The sequence below is a fragment of the Dendropsophus ebraccatus genome, chromosome 1 (assembly GCF_027789765.1).
Source record: "Dendropsophus ebraccatus isolate aDenEbr1 chromosome 1, aDenEbr1.pat, whole genome shotgun sequence".
Lineage (NCBI taxonomy): Eukaryota > Metazoa > Chordata > Amphibia > Anura > Hylidae > Dendropsophus > Dendropsophus ebraccatus.
The window spans coordinates 151,866,523-151,889,051 of NC_091454.1; the positions used below are offsets into that span (position 1 = coordinate 151,866,523).

The following is a 22,529-nucleotide window of genomic DNA, read 5'->3' on the forward strand; positions in this document are numbered from 1 at the left end:
GAGCCTTAGCGTGGAAAGCACCAGAATCATATGCATGTGGCCGGATTACGGAACGGTCGGTCTCAGAAATGATCATCTCGACCGGTACTGCAGTGCGCGCCCGCATCCGAATTACCTGCTGCACACAATGGAGCGTTCAGCCGGAGCCACAAGCTCTATTATGTGAACTGACAGGGTTTTCGGCGGTCAATATTTAACGAATAGCAGCTGCAGAAAACTGACATGTCAGTTTCTTGCGACGCCACTAGGGATTCCTTAGAAGGTACCACCAAGGGCAACATCTGCAAAGAGTTTTTATGTTCTCTCCGTGTTTGCGTGGGTTTCCTCCAGGTTTTCTCCCACACCCAAAAACATACAGATAGGTGAAGCGCTGCGGAATCTGTGTGCGCTATACAAATAAAAACATTATTATTATTATTATTAAGGTACCACTACGTACAATCCGTAGTAATCATGGCTGTGATTTTATGAAACGTACGCAGTGGGAACATGGCCTAAAAATACAACTAAATATAATATGCAATCATTCCCATTATAGTCAAGACCCATCTAAAATGGCTACTTATAATTAAAGTTTGACTTTGCTTTTAGGTCATATAGTAGTGTGTAACATCTATCTAATTTTACAGGTTTACAGGCAATATTTCTAATTGTCTTTTCCTGCAATGTAGCAAACATTTTCAAAGCTTTTATGATTGCATGCAGGTAAATCTATAGAGATATTTTTATTTTATTCAGGTGTGACTGGATATAGGGTCTAGCTATTTGTAGTTCTCTACTTGCAACTAGAATAACCCCATGCAAGTACAGAATCTGCAGGGAGTAAACTGATATATTCAGTATACTATGTTGTAACTTTAATTTCAGAAGAGAGCAGCTGTGATCATTTTGATAAATTATCTTCTATCGGTCCTGCAGTGATTTATTGTACAGTAGAAGCAAAAGATCAAAGTTAAGTGCCTAGCTTAATCCTGGGTTAATCTTCAGAGCAGCAGTGAGTGGGTTATTTATAAGAAATAGGTGATCTGTGACTACATGGACATTTCAACTTGGCCACATAGATTTACAGAACAGAAATGTTTATCTTCCCTATATTAGTGAAGCTAATCTGACGTGATAATTTGCATTCGATATGTCTTCTGCTGTTGTTTGCATGACATTTCAATTGGATTAATGAGGCATTTACAGAAATCCATCTACTTCCAATACAACCAAATGAACGAAAACATTTCATGAATACGGTTTTAATTATTTAGAACCTATTAAAGAAAAACATGTAAAAACAAATAGATTTATCATCACGATAACAAGTAACAGAAAAAAAAGGTTAAAAAACAATTAACGTCATTTCAGTTTCTGCATTGTTATCAACGTCTTGTGACCTCTGCTGTTGGCACTTAGATATCTATTGGGCTGTAAGTGGCACTATTACATGGTTACATATGGTGACATTAATCCTGCACCATGTAATGGGATTGGGCAGTATATGGCAGTACACTGAAACGCATAATGCATTTTCCAAAAATTTAAACCCATTTTCATTGGTTGAAAATGATCTTTTTGACATTGACGTATAATTTATCAGAACAAGAACATTTATACTCATAAACAGAGCATGATATATAGTGAGTGATAATGATAGAACTACACTATAGAAAACTAAGGTTGGTACAAATGTGACAGTACAAACAAAGTGACAGTACAGTATCTGTCACTACATAATCCAAATAATATCATACTATCTGCTAAATTGTTGAGAAATATTTACCGGTCTTATACCAGGATAGTGATCTAAAGCAAATTTTCTAAAACAGCTGTAAATTCTCCACTAAGAGAGCACCCACTCTAGGCACACTTTTGTCTCCTTCTTAAATTGCCACTGAGAGTAAAAAAATAACCTGGCTCAATGTAAAAGGCAACACTATATATGTGGAGGTACCAGATGCAATTGTTGCAAACGCATAGGACAGACCCAGACCATACACAATGTAATTCAAAATACTGAACATAAAATAGAGTCTTACTTATTAAACATAAACCACTTCCATAAACCAGTTACTTGGTTACATGAATTATGCCACAGGTAAGTAGAGGAAGGTTGTACATGATGTGGTTTCCCTTCTTATACCTGAAGTGTCCATTATTCACAGTGTCTCTCATTGAGGGGTGTAAGCTAGAAACGCATAAGATATATGTAAAAAAAAAATTTGGATTTTAATGTTTCTACAATAAAAAGCAGTTTTTAGTGGAAGTGCTGACCGAAAAAAAAAGTTTTCTCTATACATCAGTTTATTATGCCAGGTTGCAGTTGCTTACTGGTTACTCAGGGAATAAGAGAGGAGAGGAATGTCTTAGGATAGGAGACGTTGAGCTTGGAAGTTTATATGCTCGCCCTCTGATGTTGCATGATAGACACAACTTGTCAGATGACACACTGCAGTCTGGTACGCTTTTAGTCCCCTCCATAACCCTTGTTATAACACTTCTGTCAGGATGGTATCTTTGCGGAGCGTCATGCGTCCCTCTGCTCATGCTGTGCGGCCGAGAAGGTGCTGATTTTCTTGCATTCTGTTTCTGTGTTTTGTTTTGTAGTGTGTGAACACTGGGTATTTGCTCACCTTGAGAGACACACCCAACTTTACCTGCTGAGTTCTGTCTGGCCATGTCAGGGTTAATCTGTGTTTTGGTTCTGCTGTGACTGACAGGTCTTCCTGCCAGTGGATCTGTTTTGTTCTCAGGTGTCTGTGCTTGGAGTTCAGGGGGATGGTCCAATTATGTTCTGGATCAGAACCCTGACCTCCTATATAACTACCTCAGTCTGGGATATCTTTGCCAGATATTGAGCTTGTCTCTGCCTGGTTCTGTGTTTGCTATTCTTGCTCTGTTTATTCTGACTCTGCTTTGTATTTCTGACCATTCTTGTTTGCTGCCTGCCCCTGACCATACTGCCTGTTTTTTGACCTTGCCTTTGGATTGTGATTTTGTACTTTTGCTGCCCGATTGTTGTGACCCGGACTGTCGACCATTCTTTATTGTGTTTTGTCTGTCTGTCTTGTCCTTGTGTCCCACCTAGCCAGTGCAGGGACTGACGCCCAGTTGCTCGCCGCCATCTTAGGGCGGATTGTGGCAAATAGGTAGAAGACAGTGGGCGGGGCTGAGCTTAGGGCTCACTGTGTTGTCTTGTCCTGCTGTCCGGTCCCTGACAACTTCCCTATCAATTTCAAATGGGTTTTATGGCCTTGATTCCAGGAATTAACTTTTGTTTGGCCAGAGACTTACAATTTTTTTCTTTAAAAAAACAAACAAAACAATCCCAAGTTCTCAAAGGACTTTCATTAAACAATTCTTATACTTGTGAGTAGTGAAGACTTTATAAACCACTACTCCAAAACACATAAGGTCTTCAGTCAAATCTCCTGGTGTACCGCCGTACTGTGACTGCCAGTGAGATCCCCAAGGGCTTCTGCATGTCATGAGAAAAGGGCAACAAAGATAAAAACCAGAGAGTACCATCTGAGGATAAAATGCATGTGTAAAAAACATTTACTATTGAACACTGAGGAGAGTTCCTGTTCTCCTCTATCCCCATGCGCATATAATCAATGTATACAAAACTAATTCCCGAAGTGCCCAGGTGTCTGGTAGCTTCATTGAGTCACACAATCAAACCATCTAGAATCAGGTACAGTGTTCTGACGCATTGCAAGGTTGTGCCCCCTTCCTCAGAGATGAATAGAACTCATTTGCCCACACTCGTACATATTCTGTATTCAGTCAAATCTTGCACTGCTCACCACCGGAGCTGAGATGGTGGCTTTAGTATCAGTTTATCAAGAAAAGTATGACATCACTATTAGCATGCACATGTTGGTTACAGAACAAATTGCTGGATGATGCTCCTTTAAAATCCATCCTGCATTTTAAGTAATTTTGTCCTTAAGGGAGACACTTTCACATAATGCATTTGGCACTTACTGTCAATCAAAATAATGTGATTTTTTTTTTGTCCATTCAGTGTAGGAGAGGCCTGAAGCACATTGTATGATACCAGTCATTTTTCACACACAATTGTGATTCCTGCTTCCATCTACTTTACCTCCAGGGCTCCATATGGCATGTAGAAACTTACGATTGATTTCTCTTACTTGTTCATGCAGTCAGAAATTAGGAAAGCATATAAGGCATGCAAGTAATGACTATCAATATCTATTCTCAACAACAAATGTGTTCAGCAAGACTCTACTTGGCTTAGGTGATCAATCTGTCTTGCCCATTAGCAATTATCAGATCTGCCTGTTTAGAAACAGAACTATATACTGTGGACAATACAAAATATCATTTATTGTTTGTGATGATTCTTTATAAATGAAAAGTGTAATATTTTTGTAGATATTTATAATTACATACTTCCATTGTGCTTTATTCCATTTGGTAAAAAATAACACCAAGGTGCAGAAACATGCGGTAAGTGATCACACCACAATTATCAAGTCATCACCGAAACATTGTGTACCGCTTGTTTCTGTACCTTGCAGTTATTTTTTACTGAATGGAATAAAGCACAATTGAAGTAATAGACACTACTTGGAGTATTTTTTATTTATCTAAACATGGTTCTTGGTCAGAACCTGTCTGCTGGCACCTATTATGATTCTTCCTGCTGTGCTGCTGATATCCCATGTATATATCTATAATTACAGTTATACCTTATCTAAAGTGTTATCATTCTTTTACTGTCAGGGGTATTGAAATTAATGTATAATATGGCTGTATAGAGTGTTAAGTGACTACTGGGGGTATGTTTTAGTTATATTTATCTACAATGTTTAACTACACTGACCAAAAGGCATATTAAAGTGAACAGAACAAGATTTAAAAAAAACAAAAACAAAAAAACAGTTGACAAAATGCATCTCATACCCCATGCCCTATTCTTTGTATTTTTTTTTAATCAGTAAAAACTACAGCTGTCTGATGATTATACCCCAAAACACAAGTCGAGAAGTTTTGACAAGAAAAAAAAAAAAAAGGTGTTACTATCGTGTCCAACTATTAAAATGTAAAAAAAGAACTATTTAAATTTGGAATCTCTGTATTTGTACGGAACTAGAGAATAAAGGTAAAATAATTAATTTTACAAAACCATGAATGGCATACATTTAAAATGCAAATATAAAGACAAAATAGCTTTTCTTTCATGAAAAATTGTATAAAATTTATTCAAGTAGTTACATAAACTCCAAAATGGTGCTATCAAAAAGTAAAACTTATGCTGAAGAAAAAAAAAATCCTTATGTGGCTATGTTGGGAAAAAAATAAAAGTCTTAAAATGCAAAGATGAAAAAAAAAAGAATTGGCTTATTCATTACAGTAGGAGTTTAAGAATGGTAGTGAGTAGAAAGATTGATAGTTGTTCATATCGAATACACATAGACATTTTGGCTAAATATAGTGTTAAAAAAGGGCTCTCTGTAGCGGCCAACCTGCAACAACAAACAGGACTATGGATGTGTATCTGTAATTGTCCACATTTCCGCAGATTTTCATGGAACGTACCCACAATTTGACCCCCCCCCAACCGTAATGTAGTTATTGTCCTAAAAAAACAACTTTTAAACTGTGTCAAATTGGCATTGCCTAGAGTATCTGTGCCCTAGGCTTGCACAGCCTCTCTCACCCCCAGGCAAGATTTTTCCTATTCATCACTTGTCTGAATACTGCACAGGTGCCTTAACGATCCAGCTCATGTGCAGTGTTCAGACCGGTGAAAAATAGGAGAAATTGGTCTTGGGGCATTCCTAATGATGAAGAGGGTGGGGAGGAGGGATGAAGGGGTTTTGCAATTCTAGGGCATGGGTACTCTAGGCCACGCCAATTTTGACACAAGTTTAAAAGTTGTTTTTTTTTATGACAAAACTGCATAACCTGCCAAACGGACCCCAGGACAGATCTTGGATGAAAAGCAGCTATCTGAAGGTACAAGCAGTTTGGGGGGTCAGATTGTGGTTACAGAGTCGCTTTAACAGCGTCCGTTGCTTAGAAACAGACACTGTTAAACTGCCGGGCTGCATTCAGGGTGTTCCTGCAGCTGACACCTCTATATCAGCTGCAGGAACATTCTTTTTTTTTAATTTACTTCAAACACCGTCGGGTGTGCCCGCAAATCAATTAACCATTCACTTCAAGTTAATGTGCGGGCGCAGCTGCACCTTACATTGTGTGAACAGCTATTATTTCTGCATGCTGTTCACTGGAAATAAAAGGCAGGTACATTATTTTAACGCCTGTTCTAAAGAACGGGCGTTAACATAACACTGTGTGAACACAGCGGGCGGTATTGCTTTGACTTCAGTGCAATGCCGCCCCTGCAGTAAAAAACGAAAGCTGATGCAATCAGCATCCTTTCTTTACTTAAATACAACATAGTGTGAACATAGCCATAGAATGTACAATGGCTTCCCTTTTTTTTCAACATGGATCCATACACTTATGGATATGTGTATGGGGCCATAGAAATCAATGGGTCCATAAACAGATGCTTGAAAGGGCCTTATGCTTCAGTGGTACTTCACTGCATAGAACTGGTTACATCTCTATCTGTGTATAAGTAAGTGGTATAACTAATAAAAAGCACAAACTGCATTCTGTCAATAAATGTAGTCCTGTCTTTTTAATGTTTCACCCATATGCATTGATATTATGGACCTCATCAGAATAAATTTGAAAAATTACTTTCTGCCCAAGAATCTTTGTTGTGTTTTATTATCAATATTAATTAATCTAATCTTGCTCTGCACCATCTGAATGTGTACTGAATATGATTGAAGAAAATATCATTGTGCTGTATATACTGTTTAGTATCACATTATTGGAAGCTTTGTGACACTATCTCATGGGACCAGAGATAAGACAAATCCTCTACTGCGGCATCCCTTACATATAGAAAATAGATTTCATGGTAAAAAAACATTGTCTCTGTGACTTTGAGAAGGGCCACAGGTCAACAATAAGGAAGATGTTGAAGATGTACAAATTGTTCTTATATAAAAAGGCTTTATAGGGAGACAGGAGATAAAGGCTGATTTGGGGCATCTAAATTGACATGTCTAAAACTCGTTTGTAAAAACTTACCAGGGAATTTATCAACAGGGGATTTTTCTGTGTGGTGTCTATATCAGCTATGGCAGTAATAGATTGGTGTGCTGAATTTCAGTTTACTATTACGGGTTAGGCTAGTTTATTTTCTGTGGTTGTGGTTCGTTTGTTTCAGAATTGTGTCAAAATGGTCTCATTGACCCAGATTTATCATGGTTTTATGAAACCTGAGCAGTGATTGGCTACTGTGATAAGCATCACATAATGTGATTATTAAGCTACTTGAGACATCCAGACCAATTTTGAGCAAATTAAGGAAAAGGCGCACGTCTGGACCAATCTTCCTGCCTCTCTTCCTGCCTGGTCGGATATGTCATACTCCCTTAGAAGGTATTGGGGTTTTAGGGGAGCTAGGGGAAATCTGTGGCGGTATGAATTTTGGGGGTTCAGTGAAGTAAAAGTAAGAGTTTTTGGTTGGTTGGTACGGGAGCTCTTTCTCTGCACATCTTCTCACTGGGCTGGCTAGCCATACCCCTCAGCACCCTGCCATTTTAAAGGCCTCTTAAGCAGAAAACCCATATAGAGCAGGGAATTCTGGCATTATGACACTCCTGTATAGTAAGTAACGCTGTTCAGTGCATGAAAAACGCTAATTTTAATCAACCATATACTCATAAATTGTAACACAAGACAAACTAATAATTTTCCAGTGGCCTCTTTTTTCTAGAGCTGCATATTTAATACACAGTACAGGATTAGAGTGTTCTATACAAGATTAAAGGGGTACTCCAGAGAGAGAGAAAAAATCTAATCAACTAGTATCAGTAAGTTATACAGTTTTGAAAATCACTTCTATTTTAAATTCCAGTACTTATCAGCTGCTGTATGCCCTACTGGATGCAGTATTTTCTTTTCAGCCTTACACACTGCTCTCTGCTGCCACCTCTGTCAGGAACTGTTCAGACCTGCAGCAAATCTTAAAGCAGAGGTTTTCTATGGGGATTTGCTGCAGGCCTGAATAGTTCCTGACAGAGGTGGCAGCAGAGAACATAGTGTAATATTGAATATGACAAATCACCTCCTGCAGGGCATACACCAGCTGATAAGTACTGGTAGGCTTGAGATTTTTAAACATAAGTAATTTACTCATCTATATAACTTTCTGACTAATATATATAATGTTCTCTGGAGTACTCCTTTAAAAACAATTCTCCTAGAGATCTGAACTTACAACACTATTTTTCTTACCTGGCTTGCAGGTGTTTGTCCAACCACAGCTTCATAAGGTGGCGGGAGCTCTGAAGGATACAAAATGCCTGGACTGTTTATGGACACTTCATACAAAGCACTGAAAGGTGAATGCGGGAAGTCCAGGTGAAGCCCTCTAAGAAGAGAAATGAATGTCACTTTTTATTTAATACACTTCAAAATTGAGTCAACAGTTTCACTGTCTGTATGTACGAGGACTGCAAATAAAGCGGATTTTACCTACCTGAGCGTTCAGTCACTATATTTATCACTTCATAACTATCTAAATACATCCAGCACTGCAGACTTTAATTTATCTGAGCTATAAAGGAATTGGACTGTATTAACTAACAAATGGTTTCCCATAAATACAGCTTTAATGTCTTTCATCTCCCACTGAGGGCAGTTATAGTTATTGGATTTTTAGTTATGCCCCAATAAATTGTGCCCTAATAAATTTCAGATAAATAATTGTTTATCTCCTATCTGGGAAGCAGACTTCGCTTCTTCTTAATTTACTTAGCTCTAAAATTATGCTTTCAGAATCTGAGTGCTTGCGAGATGGATTCTTGTAAAATATTAGGTATACTTTCACAAGTCAATGTAGAAAAATAGAAAAGTCATGGAAGAAAAAGACCACCTGGTCCATCTAGTCTGCCCTTATAATATTTCCTCTTTATCTTAGGGAAGATATTCAGTAACTGTGGATTTACCAACCACATGTACTAGAAGTTTGTGCCAAGCATCTACTACTCTTTCAGTAATATTTTCTCATGTTGCTTCTGATCTTTCCACCAACTAACTTCAGAGTATGTCCCCATCTGTGTGTGTGTAATTAGTTATTAAAAAATGCATGTACTGTACTTCCCTCCTGACCCTCATTAAGGCTATGTTCACACTGTAAGAAAAAGGTAAAATATGGCCTAAATGTTGAGGTAAAAATTTGGCCATATTTGCAATGGAATAATATGCTTTATTGATGTCAATGGGAAATTGTCCAGCAGTGCACACACTTTATAGAATAATGTCCATAAATCTTACGACTTACTTTTGCAAAATACTCTTTTTTCTGTTCAAGCATACTTTTATTTTCCCTCAAAATTACAGTAATATTTAGATATATATTTCTTTTAACTGTGTGAACATAGAAAATGAAATGTGAAGGATAAGCTTATAAAATATATTATTTTATTAGATATGCATTAAAAATATGTGATGTAACAAAATACAAATATTTACAATAATTTACAAGAATCTCCAAAAGCGTAGAGCCGTAGGGAGGGCTACTAGTCAGGTCATGTGTAGGAACTATCCACAGAAGTCAGTTCCAATATTCAGACACAATACCAGTTAATCCTGACAACTCCCGGCTACCACAATGTGCCAATGTACAGAAAAGAAATGCTCCTAATAGTCCAAAACCATATCGATCCAGTTATGACTACTTAAAGGAGACTATTGAACCACCTTGTCCAACGCGTTTCAGTACCAATGTCGGTTTCGTCATCAGGGGCCGTAAGGTTAAAGGTTAGAGTTAATACAGTATGAGTTTAAGTCAGTTAGTTATATCATATAGCAAAAAACATGGCATGTTTAGTACACCATCCTGCGCAGAATGACGGGAGCACATCTCCACGCTGAACGCATATTGTGATTCGACTCTATCTACCAATCTGTACCTTGCTAGACCTTAACATGGGATATACAGTATGTCCATGCACCTAGATCTACCTGGTGGGACATCATCCTAATGGTCGCTTAAATGATGGTACAGTGAGTACAGTATGCAGCAGCATTTATACTCCATCACATATAGTTTCAATTATTGGTGTACTAAACATGCCATGCTTTTTTTGCTATATGATATAACTAACTGACTTAAAGGGGTAGTCCACCTAAAAAAATTTTCTTTCAAATCAACTGGTGCCATAAAGTGCCAGAGATTTGTAATTCACTTCTATTAAAAAATCTTAAGTCTTCCAGTACTTATTAGCTGCTGTATGTCCAGCAGGAAGTGGTGTTTTCTTTCCTGTCTGACCCAGTGCTCTCTGTTGCCTCCTCTGTCCATGTCAGGAACTGTCCAAAGCAGGAGCAAATCACCATAGAAAACCCCTCCTGCTCTCCAGACTGGAAATAATACAACTTCCTGTTGGGCATACAGCAGCTGATAAGTACTGGAAGGCTTGAGATTTTTTAATAGAAGTAAATTACAAATCTCTGTCACTTCATGGCAGCAGTTGATTTGAAAGAAAAAATTTTTGGGTGGACTACCCCTTTAACCTCTTAAGGACCCATGACGTACCGGCACGTCATGGATCACTGTCACTTAAGGACCCATGACGTGCCGGTACGTCATCCCTTTAAACGGGCGCCGCGGCCGGCCGGGTCCCGATCGGGGGAGATAGCCTGCTATAATACATAGCAGGCCATCTCTCCCTGTCGGCATGGAGGGTTGTTAACCCCCCCCATGCCGACGATCGCCGCTATTGGCTGATAAGCCCATAGCGGCGATCGGAACCTTTCCGGGCCATCGGTGGCCCGATGACCCGGAAAAAAATGGCGGTCGGTGCTGTCCGAGGACGGCACCGACCGCCATTACTGTAAAAAGTAATGGTGGTCACGGTACCACCGTCCCGATCGCCGTGAACGGCCGGCCAGCCGGCCGGCCGTTCACGGCGATCAAAGTCCCCACAAGTAATAAATACCTGCTCCGGACCCCTCAGCTAGGTAGCTGAGGGGTCCGGAGCAGGTATTTGTACATTACTCACCTGTCCCGGGGTCCTGATCGGCGTCTTCCGGGTTCCCGGCGTCCTCTTCATCTTCGGCTTCTTCCGTGAGTCCCGATCGTCTCTTTCCGGCTCCAGCGTCGTCTATTTTCGTATTTTTCCGGCTCCAGCGTCGTCTATTTTCGGATCTTGCGCTCTGCTGCCCCCTAGCGGCTGATAAGTGTAATACACGTATCAGCCACTACAGGGATGTTCAGAATGTAGTAAAAAAAAAAATTTTTTTCCCAATTTTTTTTTTTTCTATTTTCCGCACCCTATCGCCGCTGAGTGTTGATCAGCATCGCACGAAAGTGCGCTGCTAATCAGCAACTCCTCCTTTTTGGCGTAGGGTGTTTTTTTTTTATATCCTACTGCCACGGTCTGCTTATAAGTGCCGAACATAAGTGCGGCATTCATCAGCAACACCATTTTTGGCGTAGGTTTTTTTTGTATACTTACTGTAAAAAACACGTAAAAAAACACTACATTACACCACACTACATTGAATAAAGTTTTACACTACACCACTACATACCCCATATACCAATCCCCATATAAAGATGGCCCCCAGGGTGTTTTCGGTGTCGGACGCATACATTATTATTGCCTCCGACACCGAAACAGACAGTGAGGATAAATTGGGGGGATCCTTCTTTCCTCCATTCATCCTCATCCTCCTCATCATCCAGTGACGTGTCTGGGAGTAGCGTAGCGTACGCTGCCCCCCAGACACGTCTTTTCCGCCAGTACCGTCCCAATAAGAGATGACGGTATGGCGTGAAATTCTACAAACTCTGTGAGAGTACCTCAGGGTACACTTACAGATTTAGGGTACGTGCACACTGCGGAATGGCGAAGGATAACCCTTCGTGCATTCCGCAGCTGGCACCCGCCGGCGGACTGATGCAGGGGCGCGTCTCCGCCTGTGTCATAGACTCTATCCTATGCATGGGCGGATTCCATTATCCGTCATTCCATCAACACGTTGGACGCAGAGCGGAATCCGCCCGTGCATAGAATGGAGTCTACGACACGGACGGAGACGTGCGCCTGCATCAGTCCGCCGGCGGGTGCCAACTGCGGAATGCACAAAGGGTTATCCTTCGCGATTCCGCAGTGTGCACGTACCCTTAGAGTGTATGAAGGAAGGGACACTCGAATGCAGCCCCCAGATGCCCCCTTCCCCCCCCCATCCTCGGAGTTAGTGGGGAGATCGTCCGGGAACTGATCTTCCCACTGCTGGATAAAGGTCACCACCACCCGTACGGGGATAACCTTTATACCAGCACCCCCTCTTCCGGTCCCTCGCTGCCCGAGTTACTGTAGCTTGCGGCACGATCCGAACATATCAGAAGCAGTAATAGGGCCCTAATATTTAGCAGCCATGGAGCGGACCCAGCGCTTCTGGATATGAAGGACCCCGTATCGCACCAGGACAACATTTTCCAGGTGACGTCCCCCACACTGGAGAACAGGAGACCCCAGAAGAAGTGCAGAGTGTGGGGTAACAGGGGGATCAGGAAGGACACCATTTACCAGTGTGACACCTGTCCTGATCCCCCCGGCCTCTGCATACTGGATCGCTCCAAGGCGTACCACACGTCATTGGGGTTCTACATTATCTAAATTCTGTCCCTTATTCCTATTTCAGGGGTCACGTTGATCCAGGGATTATTCTGATCGCCATTATGGAGTCGGGAAGGAATTTTTCCCCTGTGATGAGGCTACTGTCGTCTGCCTCACGAGGGGTTTTTGCCTTCCTCTGGATCAACACAGGTTGAGTTTGATGGACACCTGTCATTTCCAACCTTATAAACTAATAATTGCCCTAATACCCCCAAATAAATTAGAATTGTCCCTTTTCCCCAGCTAAATAGGTATGGCTGCCATTCCCATTAGAGGAGGCCATGATGCAATTACAAAGCCTCTGTGCGGCCAGGACAGTAGAAACCCCCCACAAGTGACCCCATTCTGGAAACTACACCCCATAAGGAATCTAACAAGGGGGGCAGTGGGGATATGGCCTCCTGGTGACGGCCACATTTGGGACGTGAAAATGAAAAAAATGGTATTTTTTATTTTCACGGCACATGTCCTACACATGTGCCCATCACTAGTGGGGTCCATATGCTCACTGCACCCCTTGTTAGATTCCTTATGGGGTGTAGTTTCCAGAATGGGGTCACTTGTCGGGGGTTTCTACTGTTCTGGCAGCACAGGAGCTTTGTAATTGCGACATGGCCTCCATCCCCCATTCCAGCCTCTAAATGGCGCTCTGTCCTTTTGGTGACTTGCCCTGTGCCCATATGGCAAATTATGTCCACATGTGGGGTATTTTCGTACTCAGGGGACACTACCCTACACGTTTTGTGTTCATTTTCTTTTTTAACCCCTTGTGGAAATGGAAAAAAATCAAGGCTAGACCAACATTTAGTGTAATTTTTTTAAAATTTTTACTCTAAATCATTGATCTTGTCTTGATTTTTTCATTTTCACAAGGGGTTAAAAGATAAAAAAAAACACAATGTGTAGAGCAATTTCCCCTGAGTACGGAAATACCCCACATGTGGACATAAAGCGCCATGCGGGTGCAGGGTAAGCCTCCAAAGGGAAGGAGCGCCATTTGGTTTTTGAAGGCTGGATTTGGATGGAATGGATTTCGAGGGGCCATGTTGCATTCAAAAGGCCCCTGTGTTGCCAAGACAGTTAAACCCCCCACAAGTGACCCTATTATGGAAACTACACCCCTCAAGGAATGTAACAAGGGGTGTAGTCAGCATATGGACCCCACTGGTGACGGGCACAAATGTGGAACAATGTGGCGTGAAAATGAAATATTAAATTTTTTACACTATAATGTTGGTCTAGCCTTGAATTTATCATTTTCACAAGGGGTTAAAAGAGAAAAAAACACACAAAATGTGTAGAGCAATTTCCCCCGAGTCCGTAAATACCCCACATGTGGACATAAAGCGCCATGTGGGTGCAGGGCAAGCCTCCGAAGGGAAGGAGCGCCATTTGGATTTTAGAGGTTGGATTTGGCTAGAATGGATGATGAACGCCATGTCGCATTTACAGAGCCCTTGTGCTGCCAAAACACTGTAAACCCCCCACAAGTGACCCCATTCTGGAAACTACACCCCTCAAGGAATCTAACAAGGGGTGCAGTGAGGATATGGACCCCTGGATGACGGGCACATTTGTGCCATGAAAGTGAAAAAATGAAAATTTTCACTTTCACGTCACATTTTTCCACATTTGTGCCCGTCACCAGTGGGGTCCATATGCTCACTGCACCCCTTGTTAGATTCCTTGAGGGGTGTAGTTTCCAGAATGGGGTCACTTGTGGGGGGTTTCCAGTGTCTTGGCAGCACGAGGGCTCTGTAAATGCGACATGGCCCTTGAAATCCATTCCAGTGAAATCCAGCTTCCAAAAGCCAATTGGCGCTCCTTCCCTTTGGAGGCTCGTCCTGCGCCCGCTTGGCACTTTATGTCCACATGTGAGGTATTTCCGTACTCGGGAGAAACTGTGCTACATGTTTTGTGTTTTTTTTTTCCTTTTATCCCTTTGTGAAAATGAAAAATTGAAGGCTAGAACAACATTTTAGTGTAAAAAATACTTTAGTCTTTTTTCAAGCCATATTGTTTGGAAAATCTGTGAAGCACCTGTGGGGTCCAGATGCTCACCGCACCCCTTGTTACATTCCTTGAGGGGTGTAGTTTTCTAAATGGTGTCCCTTTAGGGGTGTTTTTTAGGTTTTGGCACCCCAGAGCCTCTGCCAACCTGAAGTGGTACAGTCAAAAATGACCAAAAATAACGGAGCCATTGAAATTCACTAGGCGCTCCCTTATATCTGAGGCTTGTGGTTGCGTCAAATAGCGCAATAGGGCCACATATGGGGTATTTCTATAAACTGCAGAAATGGGGCAATCAATATTGGGGTGCATTTCTCTGGTAATAGGTTTATAATTATGAAAAATATTGGATTACAATAAAATCTCTGCACAGAAAATTAAAATTTTCTAATTTCTTACACACTTAGCTTTTATTTCTGTGACTCCCCTAAAGGGTTAAAAAACTTTCTGGATGTGCTTTTGCAGAGTTTAGGGGGTGCAGTTTCTGAAATGGGGTGCTTCGTGAGGCTTTCTAACACACAGTCCCCTCAAATACACTTTAAACCTGAACAGTTCCCTAAAAATATCTGATTTTGAAATTTTACTGAAAATTTGGAAATTTGCTGCTAATGTTTTAAGCTTCCTATTGTCTAAAAAAAATGAAATATAGTTTAATAAATGCCGCCAACATAAAGTAGACATGTTGCTAATGCTATTTAATATATAATTTATGTGGTATAACCATTTTCTGTATAAGCAGAAAAGTTTTAAAGTTGGAAAAATGCATTTTTTCACAATTTTTCACGCTATTTTGGGTTTTTTCATAAAGATTCGTTATAAGTATCGACTCCAATTTACAAGAAATGTGAAGTACAATATGTCACGAGAAAACAATCTCAGAATCAGCCGGATAGGTAAAAGCATCCCGAAGTTATTAATGAATAAAGTGACACTGGTCAAATTCATAAAATTTGCTCCGGTCCTTAAGGCCATTTCAGGCTCTGTCCTTAAGGGGTTAAACACATATTAACTTTAACCTTACGGCCCCTGATGACGTAACCGACAATGGTACTGAAAAGTGCTGGGAAAGGTGGTTCAATAGTCTCCTTTACTCTTCTTTACCCACAGAATATCCTATGATATCAAGTGCATAGGGGACAAGCAATATTAAATCAGAAAACTCCTTTAACAGATTGAAGGGACTGACTTTTAAGGCAACAACCTAACAAGACAAATTCAGTACATGGGATCCATTTACCTTTGTACTTCCATGACAGGTGTACACGTGTATTCTGGGGGATAATATGGAGGAGGTGGAATGGGTGGAATAAACTCATCAAAATCCAAGGTTTGATGAAGAATTGTTCCATGTGCCATCATACAGTCCATGTTGGTAGAGTGCCCTCGGTGCGGTAAAAACTGAAAATGAATAAATTTGAGATACAATGTTAGAAACGCAGAAACATATAAGACTATCAGCAGAAAAAGATCACCTGGTCCATCTAGTCTGCTCTTTTAGTATTTCCTTTCTTATTATCATAGGATAGATATATGGTTATCCCAGGCATGGTTAAATTCATTCATAGGGGATTTTACCTACCACATCTGCTGGAAGTTTGTTCCAAGCATCTACTGTACAACTCTTTCAGTAAAGAAAGTATTTTCCCATGTTGCTTCTGATCTTTCCCTTCAACTAATGTCAAGACTTTAGTAAATGGTAGAATCTCCCAATTCACTCTCATAAAACAGCAGATGGGTATGTATCAGTTGCGCAAAATTTTTGCACTTGCATACTTTTCCCTTGCTGCATAAAAATCTCTGGCCAAAAAGCAAAAATTACCATTAGGAGCATAGGCCTTGATAAATATGGTGCAAATTTGTGTTTTTTTTCCCCACAAAACAAAAAAAGAGCACATGATAAATCCGGATAAACAAATAACTAACATAAAACCTCACACCCCACCATGGCGCAGCTAGCCTAAACTGCTAAAACATAGCACAAGTAGCTTCATAAATGCAGAAAAAAAAGAATCAATAATAATAATAATAACATACATATATATACAGTATGTATATGTATATATATATATATATATATATATATATATATATATATATAATATACTCTGTGCACAAAAACATTTACCTTTTTTTTGTCAAAATATTGGTGCAAAACAAATCATAAACCCCCCTAAATCTGAATTTCATCTTACATGCACTGTATAAAATAATAGAATGTAGCTGTTGGATCAACAAATCTTGACCCAGGATTAAAACAAGGAACAAAAGATCTGTTTCCTTCTTGTTTTGATAGCCCGAAAAATACTTATCCTACTTACTGTCAATTAATATAATGAGTAAAGAATATCTTTCATGAACGTGCGTTTGATGCTGTCGGTATCAGTTAATTTAATCCACACTCGTTTACACATGTAACAAATCTTTTCATTCTTGCTGGTAATATTGCAAATTAGCATTGTTTCTATTAGACAATTTCAGTGTAACTTAATTATCTACGCTCCACTGGAGAGAATGACACCTCTCAATCCATTCTATTTATATATTGCAACAAGCTCTGAAATGGGAGAACATCAGAAGTGGATCGGGGTAAAGACAGTAATGCAGACAAACACTTTCAATTATATGGGGAAACAGAAGTCTAATGAGCCTGTTAGCAAGTCTAACCAATACGACATACTACAGGGACCATTCTGAAGATCAAATAAAGTGTGGACCCCTTGACCCTGCTCCTCCTGCTCAGCACTGGAAAATCACAGCCGAATCCAATCGAAGTACATGGTGTCTCTGCTACTCCCGTAGGCAAGGTTCTGTTGTCATGTCACTTTCACTGGATTCTGGCAGGCTAGGTCTTTAACTCTTGCCTCCAGAAAGAAGTGAGCTAATAATATTTGCTAAAGGCAAAACAAAAGTATTGTGCTTGAACTGTTGCATTCATGTTGTACTGTTGTCTGCTTGAATTACGGTGATATACAGCCACTATGAAAAAGACATAAGCAGACCATTTCTCATTTAATACCACTTGAGCCTTTTATGAGAATTTTGCTGTCTTTCAACAGTCTTTGTGGTAAAGATAGATTATTTATGGACAGCTAAGTTATAGATAAAATAAAAAAGAACAGTAAAGGAGTACATTGGCAAAAAGAAATGGTCCTCTTTCCATATATTCATATATTTCATATTCCATAGAGCTTATCCGCATTTTATGCACATACTAAGGGTTCCTCAATTTCATGAGTTAGCAAGCCAATCTGTGGCTCCTAACATTTTGAGGCTATGTTTCTACTACAGGATTTAAAGGGGAAAAGAAGGTTGTCCATTGAAAATAACTGTGGCAAAAAATAAACATGATCATTATCAATAGACTGCTGCCTTTACCGATGAAGGATGGACTATTCTCATAGTGGGGGCATAGCTTTACTTTGTTTTCTACTAATCTCTTAGAATGCTGAAGTAGGCCAGTTTACACATCTGCTATGGTCCTGTGTCTTGTTATTTTGTTTGAGTTTACATACTCAACATACTGTGTAAAGCTCTGTCCCCCTAACCCCCTGCCCCGGTGAATATGTTAACTGGACACAGGAGCTCAGCAGATTTTGCTGTGGAACTCTTAGTGTGAAATCCGCTGCGATCCTGTGCTTCTGAAACTGGCCGTAGTCTAATTCCTGAATTATATGACATTTTATTCACCTTTTCCTTAACCCCTTAAGGATCGGGCTAATTTTCATTTTTGGGTTTTTGGTTTTTCCTCCTTGTGCATAAAAGGCCATAGCACTTGCATTTTTACACCTAGAGACCTACATGAGCCCTTATTTTTTGCATCTCTTCTTGTACTTTGCAATGAAAGGCTGAATTTTTCCATAAAATATGCTGCAAAACCAGAAAAAAATTATATGCACGGTGAAACTGAAAAAGAAACGCAATTCTTTTTCTTTTGGGGGGGGGGGGGGGCTTTGTTTTTACGCTGTGTGTCCTATGAAAAAACTGACATGTTATATATGTCCCTCAAGTCGTTACGATTACAACGATATGTAACATGCATAACTTTTATTTTATCTGATGGCTTGTAAATTATTCAAATCATTGTTAACAAATATATGTTCCTTAAAATCTCTCTATTCCCAGCGCTTTTATCCTTTGGTCTATGGGGCTGTTTGAGGTGTTATTTTTTGCGCCATGATGTGTTCTTTCTATCGGTACCTTGATTGCGCATATGCGACTTTTTGATCGCTTTTTATTACAATTTTTCTGGATTTGATGCCACCAAAAATGCGCAATTTTGCACTTTGGTTTTTTTCCGCTTACGTCATTTACCGTACAAGATCAGAAATGGGATGAATTAATAGATTGGGGGACTACGCACACGGCGATACCAAACATATTTGTTAATTTATTTATTTATTTTTCTTTATAAAATGGGAAAAGAGGGGTGATCCAAACTTTTATTAGGGGAGGGTTTTTTTTTTTTATTTATAAAAACACTTTATTTTATTTTCACTAACAGTAATAAGAAGCCTTCTGGGGGACTTCTATATACACAGCACTGGTCTCCCATTGAGATCAATGCTGTGTCAATAATAGAGCAATGATCCATCAGATCATTGCTCTATTATAATGGTCTGCTGCAGCCCCGGCCAGCTCATTACAATGGATCTCCCCTCCACGATCGAATCACGCGCGGGGGGGGGATCCCCCACTAGATACCAGGGACAGGGGACACATAGACTATTCAAATGCAGCTGTCAGGTTTGACAGCTGCATTTAAACAGTTAATTAGCCGGTCGCTGCGATCAGCCGTGGCAGCTAATACCTGCGGTCCCTGGCTGCACATAGCAACCGGGGACAGCAGGCTGCAGAGTGGGCTCACGCCGGAAGCCTTCTCTGTTTACCCTTAACGGCCGCATAAGTATGTGTAAGCCAAAATCAGGAGTGAGCCTAAAAGCTGACAAAGTACCAATCTTTTAAATATACTCTTTTGGTATGGTCCAATCTCATACAAATGCAAAATATTGGTCAAATGTGAAAGAGGCCTACCTAGTATTAGTGACATTAGTTACAGTGAGGGATGAATTTTCCACCTTCCTTTTTATCAGATAGTGTTAGGTGAATTATAGACATACAGTAGTAGAATTCTGCAGGCAACAATGGCTACTGCTGACTCTTCTCTGCTTCAGTGACGGCCTACTTTTTCTGCCACTTCTCTGTTGGACTGGGCTGTGGCTCTCCTTCTCTGTCAGAAATGATGACATTGAGTTGCTAAGAAATCTGGCATTTGAAGATGGCCTATTTAAAGGGGACTTCAGCTGCAACAAATCTCCTTTATTGTGGTACAATCCTTCGCCAGACTACTGTCCCTCTATATTTTGGCTCTGTCTTGACTCCTGATTATAATCCTGAGGAAACGTATTCCTGCTTTACACCCCTTCCTTATTCCTTGGATTATTGACCTGGTACCAGTTGTTCTACTCGTGTTTCTGATCCTTGTCTCTACCCTGACAGTGCTCTTGTCTCATACTTTGGCCATCACATCCTGACCCCTCTAATGATGCCAATCTTTGTTTCCCTGTTGACGCTGCTCCTTCGGAGCTATTGCTACTAATGTTTGACTATTCGGTGGACCACGACATAGAAATTCAACTCACAAACTCCAAATGCTTTATCCCTCAAGAAGTTTTAGCTTAAATGACCTTCTTAGTGACTGTAATAATAATTCCTTTATTAGTATAGCCCGATCTGACTCTATGACACTTTAGCTTTGTCAATTTCCTCCCTGTCTCATTTATGATAAAATGTTTTGTATTGTTTCTGTTTTGTACTGTTCCTCCTGTCCCTACAATATCATGACTCGGGCTCAGAAATTGCCTGCTTAGCCAGTGAGTGACTTGGGCGGGACACCTCTGCAGTCACTGATTGGTTGAGTGGGTACTTTCCCCTGGGTCATGATGTACCAGGAAGCTGGGAGTGAATGAAGTCCGGTGGCTGTCAGAGAGGTGGTGCGGCGCTACGGGGGCAAAAGTATACAATTTTTTATAGTGTTAGTTGTGATTAGACTTCTCCTTTAAATGGAGACGACTATTTGGTGACCAACCAATAACCAATGTACATGTTTGAAATTAGATTAATTGTATGCACTCAGTTTTATATGTTTGTATATATTTGTTTAAAATGAGAATAAATCGAAGATCTAAGTACAAAGCTAGTTTTACATATAATTGGCTTTTATGGGTCAACAGAAAAGTGTCCCTGGAAAAAAATTTTAAATCTTGGCAAACAAGAATTGGAGAGGAACAAATACATTAAAGGAACAATAAAAGATAAATAAAATAAAATGTGCTGGTGCTATCACTCACTACTACTCACTCCAGCATTATTTTTTTAAATCCTCCAAGCAGTCGTGCTATGTCACTGACTAATCAGTGCATGCCATTACTGTCAATGACAAATATGATCCTGCCTGTGATTACACTCTCATATACAGTATTTACAACTTGTATTAGTGAACTCTGCACTGTGCTCTGTATGCCTTTAAGCATTCCTTTCCATTGGCTGCTTCAATAGTTAGGTCATCCAGGTTGCTATGTAAGTCCGGCAAAGTATTCATTAGGTTTCTAAATATCAAGCTTGTCCAGTCTATGCTTTTTCCTGTGTATGACCTACTGTAGTTCTGTTCCTGGATTCCTGATTGCCTCCTATAGCTCTACACCTAGATCCTGACCTCAGCCTACATCTGACTGTGCCTTACCCTTTGTAACGGACAGTGAGTGTACACCTGCTGTGCTAATCAACTGGTTTGGCTTTGGGCCATAGCAGGGAGCAGAGTCTAGGTGCCCTCTAGGGGCAGGTGGAGCTAATTGTAATAGATGCAGGTGGCTCTGTATTGGCAGATGGCAGTATCAGGGGATACAAGCTGCCTCTATAAATCCAAAGCAGTTGGCTACATGCACACCCTAATAGCCAGAGGCACCATTGATGCTGGGACCAGAAAACATTGTAAGAGCCGAGAAGGAGCAGTCCCAGGACCAGTACGGAACACAGCAGAATAGCTGGGCCACACAATTGGCCTAGCGATCCTGCATCATAGTCATGGGCCCTTGCTTTCTTTACACTCTGGCACCATAACTGAGACATGACAGCAGCTGCATTAGTAAGGCCAGGTAATTTCCTAATTATGCTTTTCCCCACAAACAGATAAAAGTGCCAAAATGTTGTAGTGCATTTCATATTTCCCTAAAATAACCCTTTCATAAAACATACAGTATGAGGGGGGGGGGGAGGGAACCAACAAAAATAAAGCTTTCAGACAAGTGTGAAAAATGTGCCATTTAAAAAAAAAATCACTCTGAGACTATGTTCACACACAGTAATATCGAAGAAAAATATTGTTGTAAATACTTTTGAGACTACAAATGCATGTAAAAAGTAGTACTTCTTTGTTGCTTTTTCTTTCTTTTTCATTCTTAGGCTATGGTCACACAACATGTTTTTATGGAAAATTAATACATTACATTAATTTCATTAACATTATTTATAGCTGTCATTATCAAACAACGACTAATATTTTATCTAAAAAAGAGATTGTGTAAACATAGCCATTAATTATTGAATTACATCACATGGTTTGTTTTGCAGGATCATTGATAATGTCTGTTGTTTTGCAACAACGGCCGTGGGAACATACCCAAATAATCTAACAAAGAAAATGCATGTAAAACACACTATTTTTGAAAATCACCACAAAAACTTTAAAAATTAGAAAAGAACCACACGAAGCACAAAATTATCTGCTGC

General features: G+C 40.2%; 1 protein-coding gene across 1 annotated transcript in view; it reads right to left on the reverse strand.

The window, feature by feature from the left end:
- The window catches only part of ENTREP2 (endosomal transmembrane epsin interactor 2), a 559,705-nt gene that overhangs the window by 66,822 nt on the left and 470,354 nt on the right, over nucleotides 1–22,529 (reverse strand). Inside the window, exons 6-7 of the mRNA XM_069956552.1 lie at nucleotides 15,982–16,142; nucleotides 8,344–8,479 (exon numbers count right to left, since the gene is read on the reverse strand). Of these exons, the coding sequence (XP_069812653.1) occupies nucleotides 8,344–8,479; nucleotides 15,982–16,142 (297 nt within the window). The remainder of the gene's footprint in view (nucleotides 1–8,343; nucleotides 8,480–15,981; nucleotides 16,143–22,529) is intronic.